The 13,553-nt window shown below is 49.3% G+C and overlaps 2 protein-coding genes across 14 annotated transcripts in view; one reads left to right on the top strand and one right to left on the bottom strand.

The window, feature by feature from the left end:
- The window catches only part of SLC25A26 (solute carrier family 25 member 26), a 96,570-nt gene extending 88,982 nt beyond the window's left edge, over positions 1-7,588 (top strand). For all 13 annotated transcript variants that reach the window (XM_072044545.1, XM_072044546.1, XM_072044538.1 and 10 more), the window contains 3 exons: positions 2,249-2,313; positions 3,722-3,795; positions 7,142-7,588. In XM_072044545.1, coding sequence (XP_071900646.1) covers positions 2,249-2,313; positions 3,722-3,795; positions 7,142-7,238 — 236 coding nt within the window. In that variant the 3' untranslated portion in view covers positions 7,239-7,588. The remainder of the gene's footprint in view (positions 1-2,248; positions 2,314-3,721; positions 3,796-7,141) is intronic.
- Positions 7,589-10,047: 2,459 nt separating this feature from the next.
- The window catches only part of LRIG1 (leucine rich repeats and immunoglobulin like domains 1), an 85,443-nt gene continuing 81,937 nt past the window's right edge, over positions 10,048-13,553 (bottom strand). The window contains 2 exon segments of the mRNA XM_027467906.3: positions 10,048-12,905; positions 13,123-13,431. Of these exon segments, the coding sequence (XP_027323707.3) occupies positions 12,673-12,905; positions 13,123-13,431 (542 nt within the window). The 3' untranslated portion in view covers positions 10,048-12,672.

Raw genomic sequence — 13,553 nt, 5'->3', positions numbered from 1 at the left:
TGAAATGTCGTTCCCAACAAACGCCAGCTTTAATCTGGTGTTTTTGTCAGGCATATGCAAACTTGCATTTAATTTAGCTGCTATCCTGCTGCTTGTTGTGCTTATGAAGCATTTTATTGTTGCTGTTGTCTTTCTAAATTGATTGGTAAATCTGTACCAAATACTTCCCAGTGATGGAAAAAGAAACATAGAGATGTTAATAACAAAAGAGTCTGAGACATCCAGATGTTAGCTGGGGAAAAATGAAAACCAACCAGGCTTGCTGAAGGCATCGGGCTGCGAGTGCTGGGGAACGTCGTATCCGCAGGAATTGGTTGTTCTGATCGCTCCGTCAATGAAGATCAAAGCTTCTGCTAATGAGAGACCTTCAGGAATGAGTGCCTAAAAAATTAACAGGGTCTGATAAGGGAAATTAGCTGTCACCTCCGCAGCCGAGCGGTGCTTTGAGATCTCTGCCCGATACAGGCCCAACAGCCTCATGGTTCGCTGCGGGTGAAGGAAGGACGTCTGCATCCAAACTTGTAAATCCCCACTCTTTTCCATGGAGGTTATTTTTACTGCTCTAAAAATACTTTGCTGACATGAGTACCAAGTTCCTAACCCAATCGTTCTCTCCAAGCCTTTGGGTCATTTAGTCAAAAACTGGCTCACAATGAAAAGATTCGTGACCTTAAAGAAGGTCCAAGAACGGGCTGGAATTTACTTTAACTTGCTCATAGTTTCTGCTTTGGTTTCTTAAACACAACCCATTTTTTCTGCCTTTTCATGAGGTATCACTGCTAGAAAGCTTCCGGCAGGGTGAAGCTGATGGGCTGACCTTACAGGAGCTGAAGCTGCTGCTCCAAGCTGGGCTTGGGTGGTTCAGGAGCTTCCCTGCTCCTCTTGTTTGTGATCCAAGGGATTGCACATCTGCCTCACTGTGCCCTGAGCTGTCCTGGGACGTTCCTCAATGAGCTGTCAGAAGTCACCCCGGGGTGCCAGCTGGCCTCTCCCTGTCTGACATAAAGCAGGGTTTTCGGGTGTTACAGCCAAGGTAACGGGGAGACAAATGCAGGTAGAATCACCAGCCAGTGGGGAAGAGAGATTTTTTTTTTTCATTACTTGACAGATGTTAGAAGAAATGCTTTCTCCCTTCCCGTCCCAAGAAAAGAAGGATCAATTTTTCTACATTCCGTAGAACTTGGAGCAAAAAAAAACCAGATTATTTTTAGCTTATTCCCTGGGCACGCTGTAGGCTTCAGCCCTTGGAATCGCTTTGTTCCCTGCTGCAGCAGACACAGGGTTTATCCAAGCTCCAGAGGAAAAAAATAGGAGGGAACAAGCGAGACAAATTTCAGAACGAGTCTCTCTTTTCCTTCCCTCCTTTTGTCCCTTTTCTCTCTTTGCTTACCACTGTGCTGCTCCAGCATTTTAAGTTCCTTTCTCTTCGTCTGTGCCACAACGTGAATTACTTGCTTGGGATATTGTGAAGAGAGGAGGGACAGCTCAGAGTTAATTTTAGGATGGTGAAATAAGGCAAAGGGAATAAGAACCTGGGAGAAAAACCAGCAAAGCTGGTCCCTAGGTAGCATGAGAGGCCAGGCTGTACCCACAGGGTTAAAATACGGAGAAATAGACACACACATTTGTGGGTGAGACATGCACATGGATAAGCTTAAGATTTCTGGCTTTTGGGAAGAAAGCCACAGCTGAGCTGGCTGCTCTGAGTGAAAGTAATGAGCTCCAAGGGTGACGTTTGGGAGTGATTAGAGAGAATAAAAATGCCTGTGAGGAGAAGATGGCACTTGTGGCAGCAGCCTCCTGACAGTTCCCGAGATCTGCAGGCAGACTCAGCTTGTTGTTCTCCAAAATGCGGCTGATCTTTGTTGGGGATGAGCTCCGTCCAGAGCTGTGCCTCGTCTCGTTTTCCTTGAGGCAGAATCCCAGGTCTAACAGCTGCCATTCACACCTGATCTCTCTGCTGCCTGCGGCCAGCGATGCCCTGTAGCACGCGTGCTGCAGACGCAGAGCATCTTCCTCGCTCGCTCTTTCTAAAATTTGAACGGTCAGGCTTTAGTTCTCCGGGCAGAGCACAGCAGGCTGCATGCACTGACCTTCACCAAACATACCTGGACTCTGCTCCTAGGAAACGTGCCGGAGGCATTAATAACGCAGCAGTGTTGGCCACAGCCATGGGAATTACAGGGAGGGTGTCGTTCGTGTTCAGCCAACAATGTCTCACTTGTGTTTCGTGTTTTGGTTTGCTCAGGTGGATTTGCAGCTGCCGTCACCACGCCTCTCGACGTAGCGAAGACGAGAATTATGTTGGCAAAGGTAAGAGTGGAGGAGAGCAGCAGACATGCCAGGGGCATGGTCATAGCAGAAAGAAATCCAGCACCTAGTAATAATGACTTCAGCTCTTGTCCTTTAAGACAGATGCAAGCAGGTACCACACACAGAATTAATGAAATTGTGTTAATTTCCTTGAATTCCTCTTCTGCTCCCTTCCCAAAGGAGCTCTCTGAGTAGGGCCTGCACTTGTGCTGGTCTCAAGGCTTCCAGGGTCTTACGCAACGACACCCAAAGTTAAACATCCCACCAGGAATTTGTTCCTGTGTTGTTTTGATAATGGTTTTGTGTGTGTGTGTGTGGTTTTTGAGGACAGCTCGGCACTGGATTTTCTGTCTGAAAATTTCAAACCACAGAGCTCATGGTGGCTTAGTTCTGCAGGCCAAAGCAGAAGGACAATTGCTTGTAAGATTAATACCTTTAGTAAGCAGTTAAGTTGCTAGTAAATCTACTATCTCCGTCATTCCTGACCCAGAGCAGAGCTAAGCAGCCACGCAGCTAAAAGCCCTCCGTGGGTGGATCTTCCTAACATCCTCCCCCGCCCTGAAAAGAGACGTTGTGTTGGCAGGGGTCAGGTATCCTGGGCTGTGTGAGGATGGTTTTTACCCTGTGGCTCACATCTTTCAGTGAAGGGCTGTTTATTCTCCGTGACACGTACGCTCTCAGCTGAGTCACACGCAGCTGTGCACACCTCGGTGTGACTCTGGTGTTGCTGTACCTGGTGCAGCTTCTTTGCCTCTGGGCAGCATTGGTGATAAAATTCTAAGAACTGGGTTTCGTTTGTGTCTGCTGCTGTCCTCAGCAACCAGGTCAGCACTGGCAGGGGGGTGATGGTGCCTTGGGATGTTCTGAGACCATTCCAGCAGCATCTATTATTCGTCACTGCACGCTAACCAGATCACACATGTAATGTAATTGCCCTGGTGTTTGTCCTGTTTTTCACCCAAGGTAATTTCCCCATGCAAAACACCACTCATGTTTTTTAACCATTACTTGTAATTTGTATTTTTTAAGTTAATCCCAGGCTGCTAACATGTGGGTTTGAAGGCAGTGAGTAGTGAAGTCACTTGGTGGTGCTTTTAGAGTGCGTTTTTATTAACGCCTTAGTCCAGAGTCAGCTGCTGGACGTAAAGCAGAGTGTAGTGCAGAGGAGACTGCAGCCCCAGTCCTGTAATTAACGCGCTCTGTGACCTTGGAGTGATTATTTTGTTCTTTTGTGCCTACTTTTCCCTTTCTGCCCTTTGCCTCATTGCTGGAGACAGTGAGCTTTAGCCTGTGCCAGGAGACCCGGACCGTTAGGACTCCTGTAGCTGCTGTAAGGGGGACACACAGCTCGGTAAATAACCAAACCTCTCTGGCAACAATTTTCAGACTCTGCTTTTTTTTGGTGCAGGCTGGTTCCGCCACGGCTAGCGGGAACGTGCTGGCTGCCCTCGGAGGCATCTGGAGGACACAAGGACTGTCGGGGTAAGGCCACGCTGAAGCAGCACAGCTCAGGGCTTGTCTCTCTGCCTGTGGGGAGGGGAGGGAGAGGACAGGGCAGTCTGCTTGTATTTAAACGATGTCACACAGGAAAGATTTGTAATTGCTGTACACAGGGCCAGGGAGCACCCCTCAGGTAGGCACAAACCATGCTGGGTCAGTCTGAGGTCTCTCCGGTGCGGTATCTTCTCTTTAGCACTGGCTGGGAGCAGTGTCCATGGAGGAGCACAGAAATGGTGTTATTTTTTATATTTCCCTGGTAGAGCCTCTAAGGCTAGCTCCAGACTTCTGAGGCAAAGGTGGCTTTGTGTTCAATAACTCGTGATGGACTCACCTCCGTGAACACGTGTGTTGTGCACAGCACTGTGGGGCTGTACACCGGGAGCACTCCCAACCTGGCCTCGCCGGGCAGTAACTCAGCACCAGAAGTGTCTCTAGTGCAGGGGCAGGAGCTGCAGGAAGGCTGGAGACATCTCGTTCAGCTCAAGCTCAAAGAATCAATCTGAGCAGCCTCAGAGCAACTCTCCAGCTGCTTTCCTGCTGTCACTGGTGTGTAGAAATGTTGGTCTGGGTTTCTGCTGACTAGTATGAGAAGTTGGGGTGATGCTGATCCAATCTCTCACCTGCCCTGCTTTACTTCTGAGAATGAGAATCACTCTCCTGACCTTGGAGCAGCGTCGTGAAAAAAAAAAATCCTTTGCAAGTGTTTGAAGAACATTTTGAGAGCTTTTGAAGAAGGTGTCAGGGGCTTATAAATTATTATTAGGTTTTACAGGCACCTGCTTCATTTCTGTTATCCTGCCCTCTTAGAGTGCAAGTCAGGGTGCCTGTTGGCCTCTCGTAGCGAGCACACGCAGCGTGACACCTTCACTGCAGCCAGCTCAGGCTCCTCCAGTCCACGAGGTGTGGTTGTGCTTCCTTTGGTGGGGCCCGTGTCCCACCTGCCCTGGGGCTGGAAGAGAAATGAAGGGTTTTAGAACCCTTCTTGGTGCTTTTCGCTGTCATTTTCATAGGCTTTTCATCCTCTTGGTGTGGCCGATGCTCTCGGGGTGCTGCTGTGACGTTTGTAAACTGCTGCTGGAAGCAGCGTGTACGGTCTGGCGTGGTGGGAGAGGGCTTTCTCCTCACATCTGATCTCTGCTCTCACGGCTAATAAAAGTTCAGCCCTCTTTCTCCACATGTGGGAAATAATTCAAAACAAATTGCAGGAAGTTCTGGACACTCAGTGCAGGAAGCCGTCCAGCTGCGTGCCCCCAGCAGCCTGCACGGAGAGCTGGGCTCTCGGGTTTGCTCCTCGAGGTTCCCCATCTGTGGACGAGCTTCAGGTCCTCCTGGTGGGCTCTAGGGCTTGGTTTCAGGGGGGCTGAGAGAAGCGAGGCCGCTTGTGCTACCTCTGGAAGTCGAGCACCGAAGGGCATAAACAGGCAGGGGGTCGGCAGGGGAAGCAGAGAGCAGAAAATGTGCGTTTGGGTTCCCTTCAGGGTGTTTCAGCAGTGCCCTTTTCTAAACAGCCCCAAATTAAACTCTGCCTAAAGATAGTACCCGGGGCCTGGGACCAAAGGGAACGCAACGCAATCGAAATCAAAACAATAAGTGATCTGGAGAAGAAGGAAAATGTAAAGTAGGCCAAGCTGCGTCAGCTACAAGGAAAAGGAAGAAAGTCTTGGGAAAAATAAACGCTGAGACTGCCATGCCTGCTGCCAATTATAAATCTATTAATCAAAAACAATAAAAATGTCAGGCTTTTTTGGCTAGTTGCAACACGAATTGATTTACGGCGTCTCTAATAAATCTAGTATTTGAAGAGGAGGAATTCTAGGGGCAGAAAGATGCATTGCTTATTGCCACCTTATTAAAACCAGAGCGCGGGGCTCGGCTTCCTGTTTTGCACCTAGTAAATCCCCCTGCTTCACGCCGCGAGGCCTGACGGGCCCGCTCTGTGCCGGGACAGCCTGCAGGACACGGAGCAGGGATGAGGTGGATGGATCCCTGTGGCTCTTCGCTCTCACCAGCAGGGTGATGGAGCCCTCCCACCTGCAGGTTGCAGCTTTTCCGACTGCTTTTCGTGCAAGGAGCGCTGTGAAAGCCGTGGAGGAAGCTTCCCAGCTCGGTGAGAAAGCCAAGTGCCATTTGACCGGTGGGAAAGGATTGTGGAGCTGTGCCCCACAGAGGAGTTTCTGATAGGGCCAGCGGGAAAAAAAAATAGAATAAAATTCATCAGGTGATGGGGCAGATGTGGTTCGGAGGGGTCCGCTTTGGGTCAGACCTGCAGCAGAGGGGCTGCGGGGGACAGATTCGTGGGGGCAGGTGAGGAAATGGAGCAGGGCCAGGGATCCCGGGGGTTATGGCCAGCAGTGGGTGCTGCCAGGGCTGCAGCTCCCGGGTAACTCAGTTATCTGCCCCTGTTTGGTCTTGAACGTGCAGCTCTGGTGATGCTGCTCCTGCGCTGGGGCTGCCTGACGCAGCGGGGTGCTGCACCGGAGGATTTACCCCACCAGCGCTCTGTCCGTACATGCCTTGTACAAATTACTCTGGTTTAAAGCTGTCATTATGGTAATAGACCCAATTGCTGTCTAGTAAAGCCATAAAATGTTTCCATCTGCCCGGCTGCTCCAGGCTCCTTAGCAAAGCTCATTACAGCGGAAAGTGGAGTTCCCGCAGGCACAGCTCGCCCTGAGCAGCGCAGTGAGAGCTGCTGAGCACCCCGGCTGCTCGGGGCATGCTTTTTCTCTCAGGGCATGGCACGAGGGCATGGCATGAGGCCCTGAGCTGGGCAGGAGCAGTGGGAGCTCGGCGGCAGAGCCCAGGGCAGCAGCATTCCCGTACAGCCCATCTGGAGCTCGCTGCACGAGGCCTCCCACGGTGCGGGCGCTCAGTCGGCAGAGGAAGCCAAATAGGTCCGAGCCTGGTGTTTAATCCTTGCTCGCAACGAAGGAAGCCTGTAATGAAGCCTGTAATCCTCGGGGAGGATACGCCGGGCTGTCGTGGAGTTATTAGACCAACTGTGAGCTTAGATGTGTAGGGTGATGGGCTTTGCATCAGTTCCCTGTTAACTTCCAAGAGCTGTTAGGATCAGGCACCTAAAACCCGTCATGGCTGATCACGCTGTGTGTTTTTGGGGGTTGGCCGTGGTGCTGGGTCTGTGGTGGGGTAGCTCCTGGCAGAGAGAGCAGGTCCTGGCCTCAGTGCACCTCTGCTAAGGCTGGATGGGGTGGCGGGACACAGGGCACTTCTTATCTGAGACGGTTTCTCTTGGCTTTGTTTTCTGAAGCCCCTGCAGGCAGCCACACAGCAGCCACTCACCCTGAAGCCGCCTTTCCTTTGCCTTCAGCTTGTTTGCAGGTGTTGTCCCGCGGATGGCAGCCATCAGCCTGGGAGGGTTCATCTTCCTGGGGACCTACGAGAAGACGCGCGAGCTGCTGCTCTGACCCAGCTCCTGCCTCTGTCCTGTGAAGAGCCGGAGGAGCCCGGCCGTGAGCTCAGCCTTCCTCTCCTGCCGCCTCCTCGCCGTGCCCGCAGCAGCTGCCGAGCAGCCCGAGCGCCGCTCTCGCTGTTAGAGAAAAGTAAATCCTCAAATAATCCCATTTCCCAAATGTGAAATTTTCCTGCACGGAAAGTGAGTGAAGTCATCGGGAGAGTCGTGCCAAAAAAAAGTGATGTTTGGGGGGTAAACAGCTAATTACGGTGCCTGAGAAAGGCGTTGGGAGAACTCCTGCAGGGGAAGTGTTCTGCAAACCTCCGGATGGCGGGGAGGCTGAAATAAAGCAAGTTTTCATAATTCGGTGGCACCTGCCTCGTAACGCGGGGAGGGTTTTACTGCTGGTGGAAGGGGCCGATAGAGTTACGGCCTGCTGCCCTCCTACAGCACTGAAAGTATTCCGGGTTGGGAGGGCTCTTTGTAAAAGACAATAATCCATTTGTTTCTGATTTGAGCCATATTTGTGAAAGTTTATATTCCTGTTTATACCTACAGGTGCACAGCAAGCATTCCTGCCTGGTCACCAGTGCAGCTTTATTAATTAGACTCACATTTCTCCAGTAAAAGCCCGGGGTTGGATTATTTTACAGCTGTGCCTCCGCAAAGACGTGCAGTTGGGCCTTTTTTAGGTCTTCCTCCCTCAGCAGCTGAAGGAGCAGGAGTTTGGAAATGGTAAAGCCCAGGAGGGAGGCTGGGAAGGCAGGGCAGGGAGAACGCCCAAGTTCTCCTGGCGAAATATGGACGGACCCAAAGGGCTCAGGGGGCTGCTGGCAAGCAGAGGGAACCTCTGGTGCTGCTCTCCTGTTGGGAAGGAGGAGCTGTGGGGCCAGGCTGGTGCTGGGACAAGCTTGGTGAACGGGTGGTGAAATTACTGGGTTAAAATGATCACCAGAACACGGGGGAAAAAATGATCGGCCAGGGTTAGAGCACCTTGGGGTGCTCTAACTTAACCTTAGGGTGTGCTCCTCACTGGGAAGCCGCCCAGGTGTAGGGAGTCTGGGGGCAGGGGCATGGGCAGAGCCTCAGCCCGGAGCAATGGGCAGTGCTGCCCCGAGACACAGCCATGGGCATCGGTCATGAGGGGGGCTGTTTTATTGCCCTGTCATCCCCTGACACAGCCATCAGGCTTTGTGGAGTCCAAAACTTAGAAAATAATTGACGAATGAGTCAAATGTGCGAAACAAAGGCCGTAATTCTTACAAATTAGCTTCAATTAAAATGGTGAATTTCAACCCAGTCCGATCTTGGCTGGTTGCGTCTCCCAGTTGCCCTGGCACAGCACAGCACGTCCACGGCTGTGTCGTTTATGAAGCTTTATGTAGAGCAGGCCTGATTTTAGGGGCACGGGGGGTGGGGGAGAGATTTATTACCTAGTCTTAAAAGTGAACTCATATTTTCTGTTAAAGCTCTTCAAGCAGCTGAGGGGGCTAGGGCTGCAGTTGGGCTGTTTAATTACTTGAGCTGAAAGTAATCACGCCTCGTAGTCCTCGGGTCCAAATACTGGGTTGTTGTTGTTGTTACTTAATATTTACATAACCAGTTTTGTCATCACCACTTAAAAAAAAAAAAAAAGCCAAATTTTTGGCAAACAACAGTGCATGGGGTGGGGGGAGACTGTTGCAATGCTGTTGTATTAAGGTTGTTTGTCCGTGCTAACTTATTAATGGCTGTGCGAATCAGCGTGTGCTCCTGCTTTAGTTTGCCGAGGTTGAACACGCAGCAGGTGAGGCAAGGCTCAGACCCCACCTGGACACGTGCCTCTTGCCACACAAAGTGGCGCTGCCACCTGAGTGAGACCCAACACCTTCCAGCTGTGCTGCCAAAACCAGGTATCATATCCAGGCTGGCCTCGCCGACCTGTTCAGCATTTCCAGCAGCCCCCACGCTGCTCCCTTGTCCCTCGCGCTGACAGACCGGCTCTGCATCTCGGCACGGCACCAGGCGAGTGGTGGCGAGGGGCTGGTGTGCACGCAGCTGGCTGAGCCCGCTGCAAATGGCACCTTTGGTGATGGGACTAGGGGGGAACTTGGCAAATGCTCCTCGGTTGTTTGTTTTCTTTTCCCATCCTGCCTGTTTGCCTTGAGGTTTAGCCACGTTTTGGCTGTTATTTCAAGTTTACTGAAACTTGAAAAATTCATTTTATTTTGTTACTGAGATAATGTGGATAAGAAAACTTGAAGCTCAAGGCAGCAGCTTCTTAAAGGCTCTTGCTTTTCCATTTTAAAGTACTTTAATGTGTTAAGGGATTTAGCAGTGTAGTCTCAGAAAAGCTGCATTATATTCAAGGTTAGAATTTGGAGAAGGAAATACTTTATTTTGTAAATGATATACAGAAATTGAGTTGAGATTTTAGCTAGAGCAAAAATTCATGCTTATCTCCAAAGCTGCCTCCGGAATTTCTGTAGAGGGTGGGGTTTGGATTTGAGCAAGCCAGAGGTGTTCAAAACTGCAGCTGACTCTGGGGCTGTCCTGGCCCTGTTTTTTTACACACTAACCCACCCCCATCTGTTTTGCTCTCAGTGCCAAGAGAAGGGTACTTGCCAGATACTTACGCAGCTGATATCTTAGAAGTGTGTTTCGTATGAGTTCTTTATTGTATCTTTCAATGCAGCCCCCAAATTCCACCCCATCCACAAGCCCGACTGCCAGAATCTCACGCTGATCCGCAGTATCTGATGTTAAATTTGGGGATCTAATTTCACAAGCGGATATTCTGGCAGTTACTCTGCATTTTCATTAGAGAAAGACAGAAAAGAGTGTAGCAATGGATTAGAATTTTATTTAATTTTCAACTGAAACTCCCAAAAGCTCACTCAACAAAAAAGCTGTAATATTATAAATGAACCTTTATTAAAGACACTTCAATGCCATTTGTTAGACACTTCAATATCTTACATGTTTGTCAATGTACAACATTGTACCAAATTTTCTAATAAATAAATAACTTTGTACACAAAAGTAATACTTCCTCTTTCACATTGCCTCTTAGAAGCAGCAAATTCACATATTTAGTGGAAGTCATAACGTTAGGCAGTTAACTTTATTTAGAAACATCATTTGCAAATGTTAACGTGGCAAATATGCTTTGTGTCTGCAGTGGTGATGACGCGTCGCCAGCCCAAGGAGGCAGTTGGGTCGGTCTTTCCCCCTCTTCCCGGTCCCACTGTTTTCCCCTTGTCAGTTGGTTCCTTTAGCCCTTGACTAAAGGGAAAAACGCGCTCGGTTTATAATTGTCTAACGTCCTCTTCCTTTTCTTGGAGTAGGCTTGGCACTCAACATCGTTAGCCACCTGTCTCAAAGTGCAAATGCGTCAATGGTCAGGACTGGTACAGACAGGTACGTGGCTCAATTACGCCTTGCTTCATTAACGGGGGGCTCGGGGGGATAGCTTGCGGCCAGACTCCCCCCAGCTGCTAGGCAAAAGGCAGAGGTCCTTCCCTGAGGGGAGGTGGTGGCTTCTTGAGCTAAGGTTGGGCATGAACAGCTTAAAATGAATGGGTGCTGTGCTGGTGCAGGGCAGCGTGCAGCTTCTTTGCGTGGTAGGGCTCAGGCAGATCCAGAAGTAATGAATCTGAACCCCAAATGCAGCCTTTCTGCCCCTATTTCTAGCGCTTGTTTTGAGCCACAGCCCTAACAAAGGTGGATTTCCACTAGACTCTGCTTCAGTGGGACTGGCGTTTGTGTTGCTCCTAAGGAAAAAAGTAACAACTCCCCCAAAAAACCTTTCCCCAAAGTAGTCATCACCAGGGTTAGCAACCGCGTATTAGCAGAACTCAAATTACAAATAGCTGGAAGGGAGTCCTCCATCCACAGGTACCAACAGAAAGCAGCCTTTCTAGGAACAAAAAGCTTTGTAGTGAAGTTAGACGTGACAAAGATCTGTTTCACCAACGTAGGTATTTTTTTTCCCCCGTTCATGGATGAACTTAAAAGACCACATAAAATATTTGGGACATTTCCATTTAAAAGAGAACTTTCAACCCTAAATACACAGTTTCCCTTCTAAGTGAGGGTATTTCTGCATTGCTTAGCATTGCTGCACGGAGCACCGTAATTCATTTGAGGCGGGTACATTCACATACAGAGTCTGGCTGCAGCTCAGGGTAGTGGTGTCAAACAAGAAAGCCTAATGCTGGGTTGTAGGAAAAAAAGGTAAAAGCATTGTATGAATTCATGGCACAGCTGTTGGCCTAGGTTTTGTTGTCAAAACAGCTGCACGGGTTCAAACTCCCTCCAGAATAGATGTGTTTTTCTTGGGTAGCAAATGCATTGTACTGGCCAAGGTTGTTCCTTCTGCTTCACAGGGCCAGGCTGGCTCACCAGGCGCACCTTGTACAGGTGAAGCTGTGTCCGTTCGGGGGGAAATGTCTGCACTGGGCTCTGTAGGTGAGCAGGGCTGTAAGAGCACGTGTGGGCAGATAATGCCTTCTGCTAGGAGGCTTTTGCAGGGTGCAATGTCTGGGACCACCCCACAGTTTACTGCATGAATTATTTATTTTGGTAATGGCTGTTCACCAGCCATGATAGCAGGGTAGTTCTGGGGCTCTGCCCTGTTGCTGAATTATTTAGTGCTGCTTGTGTGGTCCACTCTAATGTAGCACAGTCACAGTTCAAATACTAATTTTTCTGCAATTTTGAAAACTAAGGGAATTTAAGTTCTTCCACAAACAGGAGAAAATCAGGTTGCTATGTAATTTCTCACTGCTTGTTTGTTTTTTTTCGTATAAACTTCATTTGAAACAGTTGCAGATCTCTGTTTAAACGTGTTAAGTGCAATAAATTTCAAAGGGGAAGGAAATTTGTGCTAAGTAACCCAATTGATCCTTGATTTAAAGGAACTTCCATTGAAAAGAGGACAATCCCTTTGGAACAGTCTGGCTTTTTAAAGTTCTGCTTATGCATTTAAGGCACCAGAATTATTTCTCTCACGAAGTTTAACAGCAACCTGATACTGAAAACAATATTGCCAAAATTGTAAAATTTCACTCAGTTTTCCATGCACTAAAGATTAAAATAGCCTCTGTAAAAGATATATATATATTTATATATATATATATATTTATATATGAAAACTCTTATGTACAATTGTATCAAATACTTTTCTCTTTACACAATAATCCCTTGCATTTATGTGCTTCATATGCAAGTCAACTTTTGAACGCTTCATACTTCTCAGGGAAGTTTTAAACTATGTACAGACAGATGACGCTCGAACAGGAGTTTGTTCCCCATACAAGCTTGTTTCTCATACCTCAGCTGTGTTGCCTTTGACAGGTCATCAGTTCAGGATTTGAGGTAGAAGTAAGTAGCCTATATACTCTGTGCAAAAAATAATAATAATAATAATAGCGTGTTTGTTAATTTGCACATGGCAGTCTGTCCTCTCAGTCTATCGATCTGTTTGGTGGCTTGAACTCAGGAATGGAGTCGCACGCCGTGGGTGCGTAGCCGTTGGACAGGAGAGCCTGTTTCACTTCTGCTTCGCTCTGCAAGTCCAGTAGTGTTGGGGAAGCTTCAGGAAGCACGTTCAGTTGCTTTAGTGACCCTCCTGATGGTGAAGCTCTCACCAAATTCAGGTTGTTAAGCTCTGAAGGCTTTGCTACTGATTGTGAAGAGCCTGCGGAAAAGGAAAGAACCAGTGTGGTTAGCTGGTGGTTGGAGCCAGCTGGCTTGGCCTGACAGCGCGCCTCATAAAACCAACCCTGCCACTGTCATTCATACTCTTGAGCCAAGTTTAAAAAGCTGATAGAAGTTAAAAAACAGGGCTCTGATGTAACCCCAGTGATGCTGTGGAACAGCTGGGGAGAGAAAGGCATCCCAGGGGGGCGACGTACCGTGTTTGTCTGCTAGCAGCGGGCTGGTTGTGCTCCCGGGCCCTATCCTGTCGTGGTTGCTGGGGTACAGGGTCCCGTCCGTTTCCGTCCTCCTGCCGCTGGCGATCCCATTGCACTGCTGCGGGTGGAGAAGGCCGGTGCCTGCAGCCCTCTTCCTGCTCCGCTCCTTGCTGCTCAGTGCGTTGTGGTAGGTGTTATCCAGAGTCTTAAGGCCTTCGGAGTAGTACTCCGGCTCCCTGGGGTAAATGTGGACGTTCATGCTGTCCGTGCTGCCGCTGCAGTCCGCGCACACGACTGGCAGGCCGTAGCCTGTGCGGGAGGAAGGGAGAACAGCAACAAACAGGGGTCAACCAGCTGGAATGTGTCAGCACCGGAGCACACAAATTGCGGAAGGAAAAGGCAACTCTGTTTAGCTCATCTGTCCCTCAGCA

This window comes from Anas platyrhynchos, chromosome 13 (genome assembly GCF_047663525.1).
Source record: "Anas platyrhynchos isolate ZD024472 breed Pekin duck chromosome 13, IASCAAS_PekinDuck_T2T, whole genome shotgun sequence".
NCBI lineage: Eukaryota > Metazoa > Chordata > Aves > Anseriformes > Anatidae > Anas > Anas platyrhynchos.
Note: the sequence above shows the minus strand (reverse complement) of the source record. Positions and strands in the feature narration are given on the sequence as shown.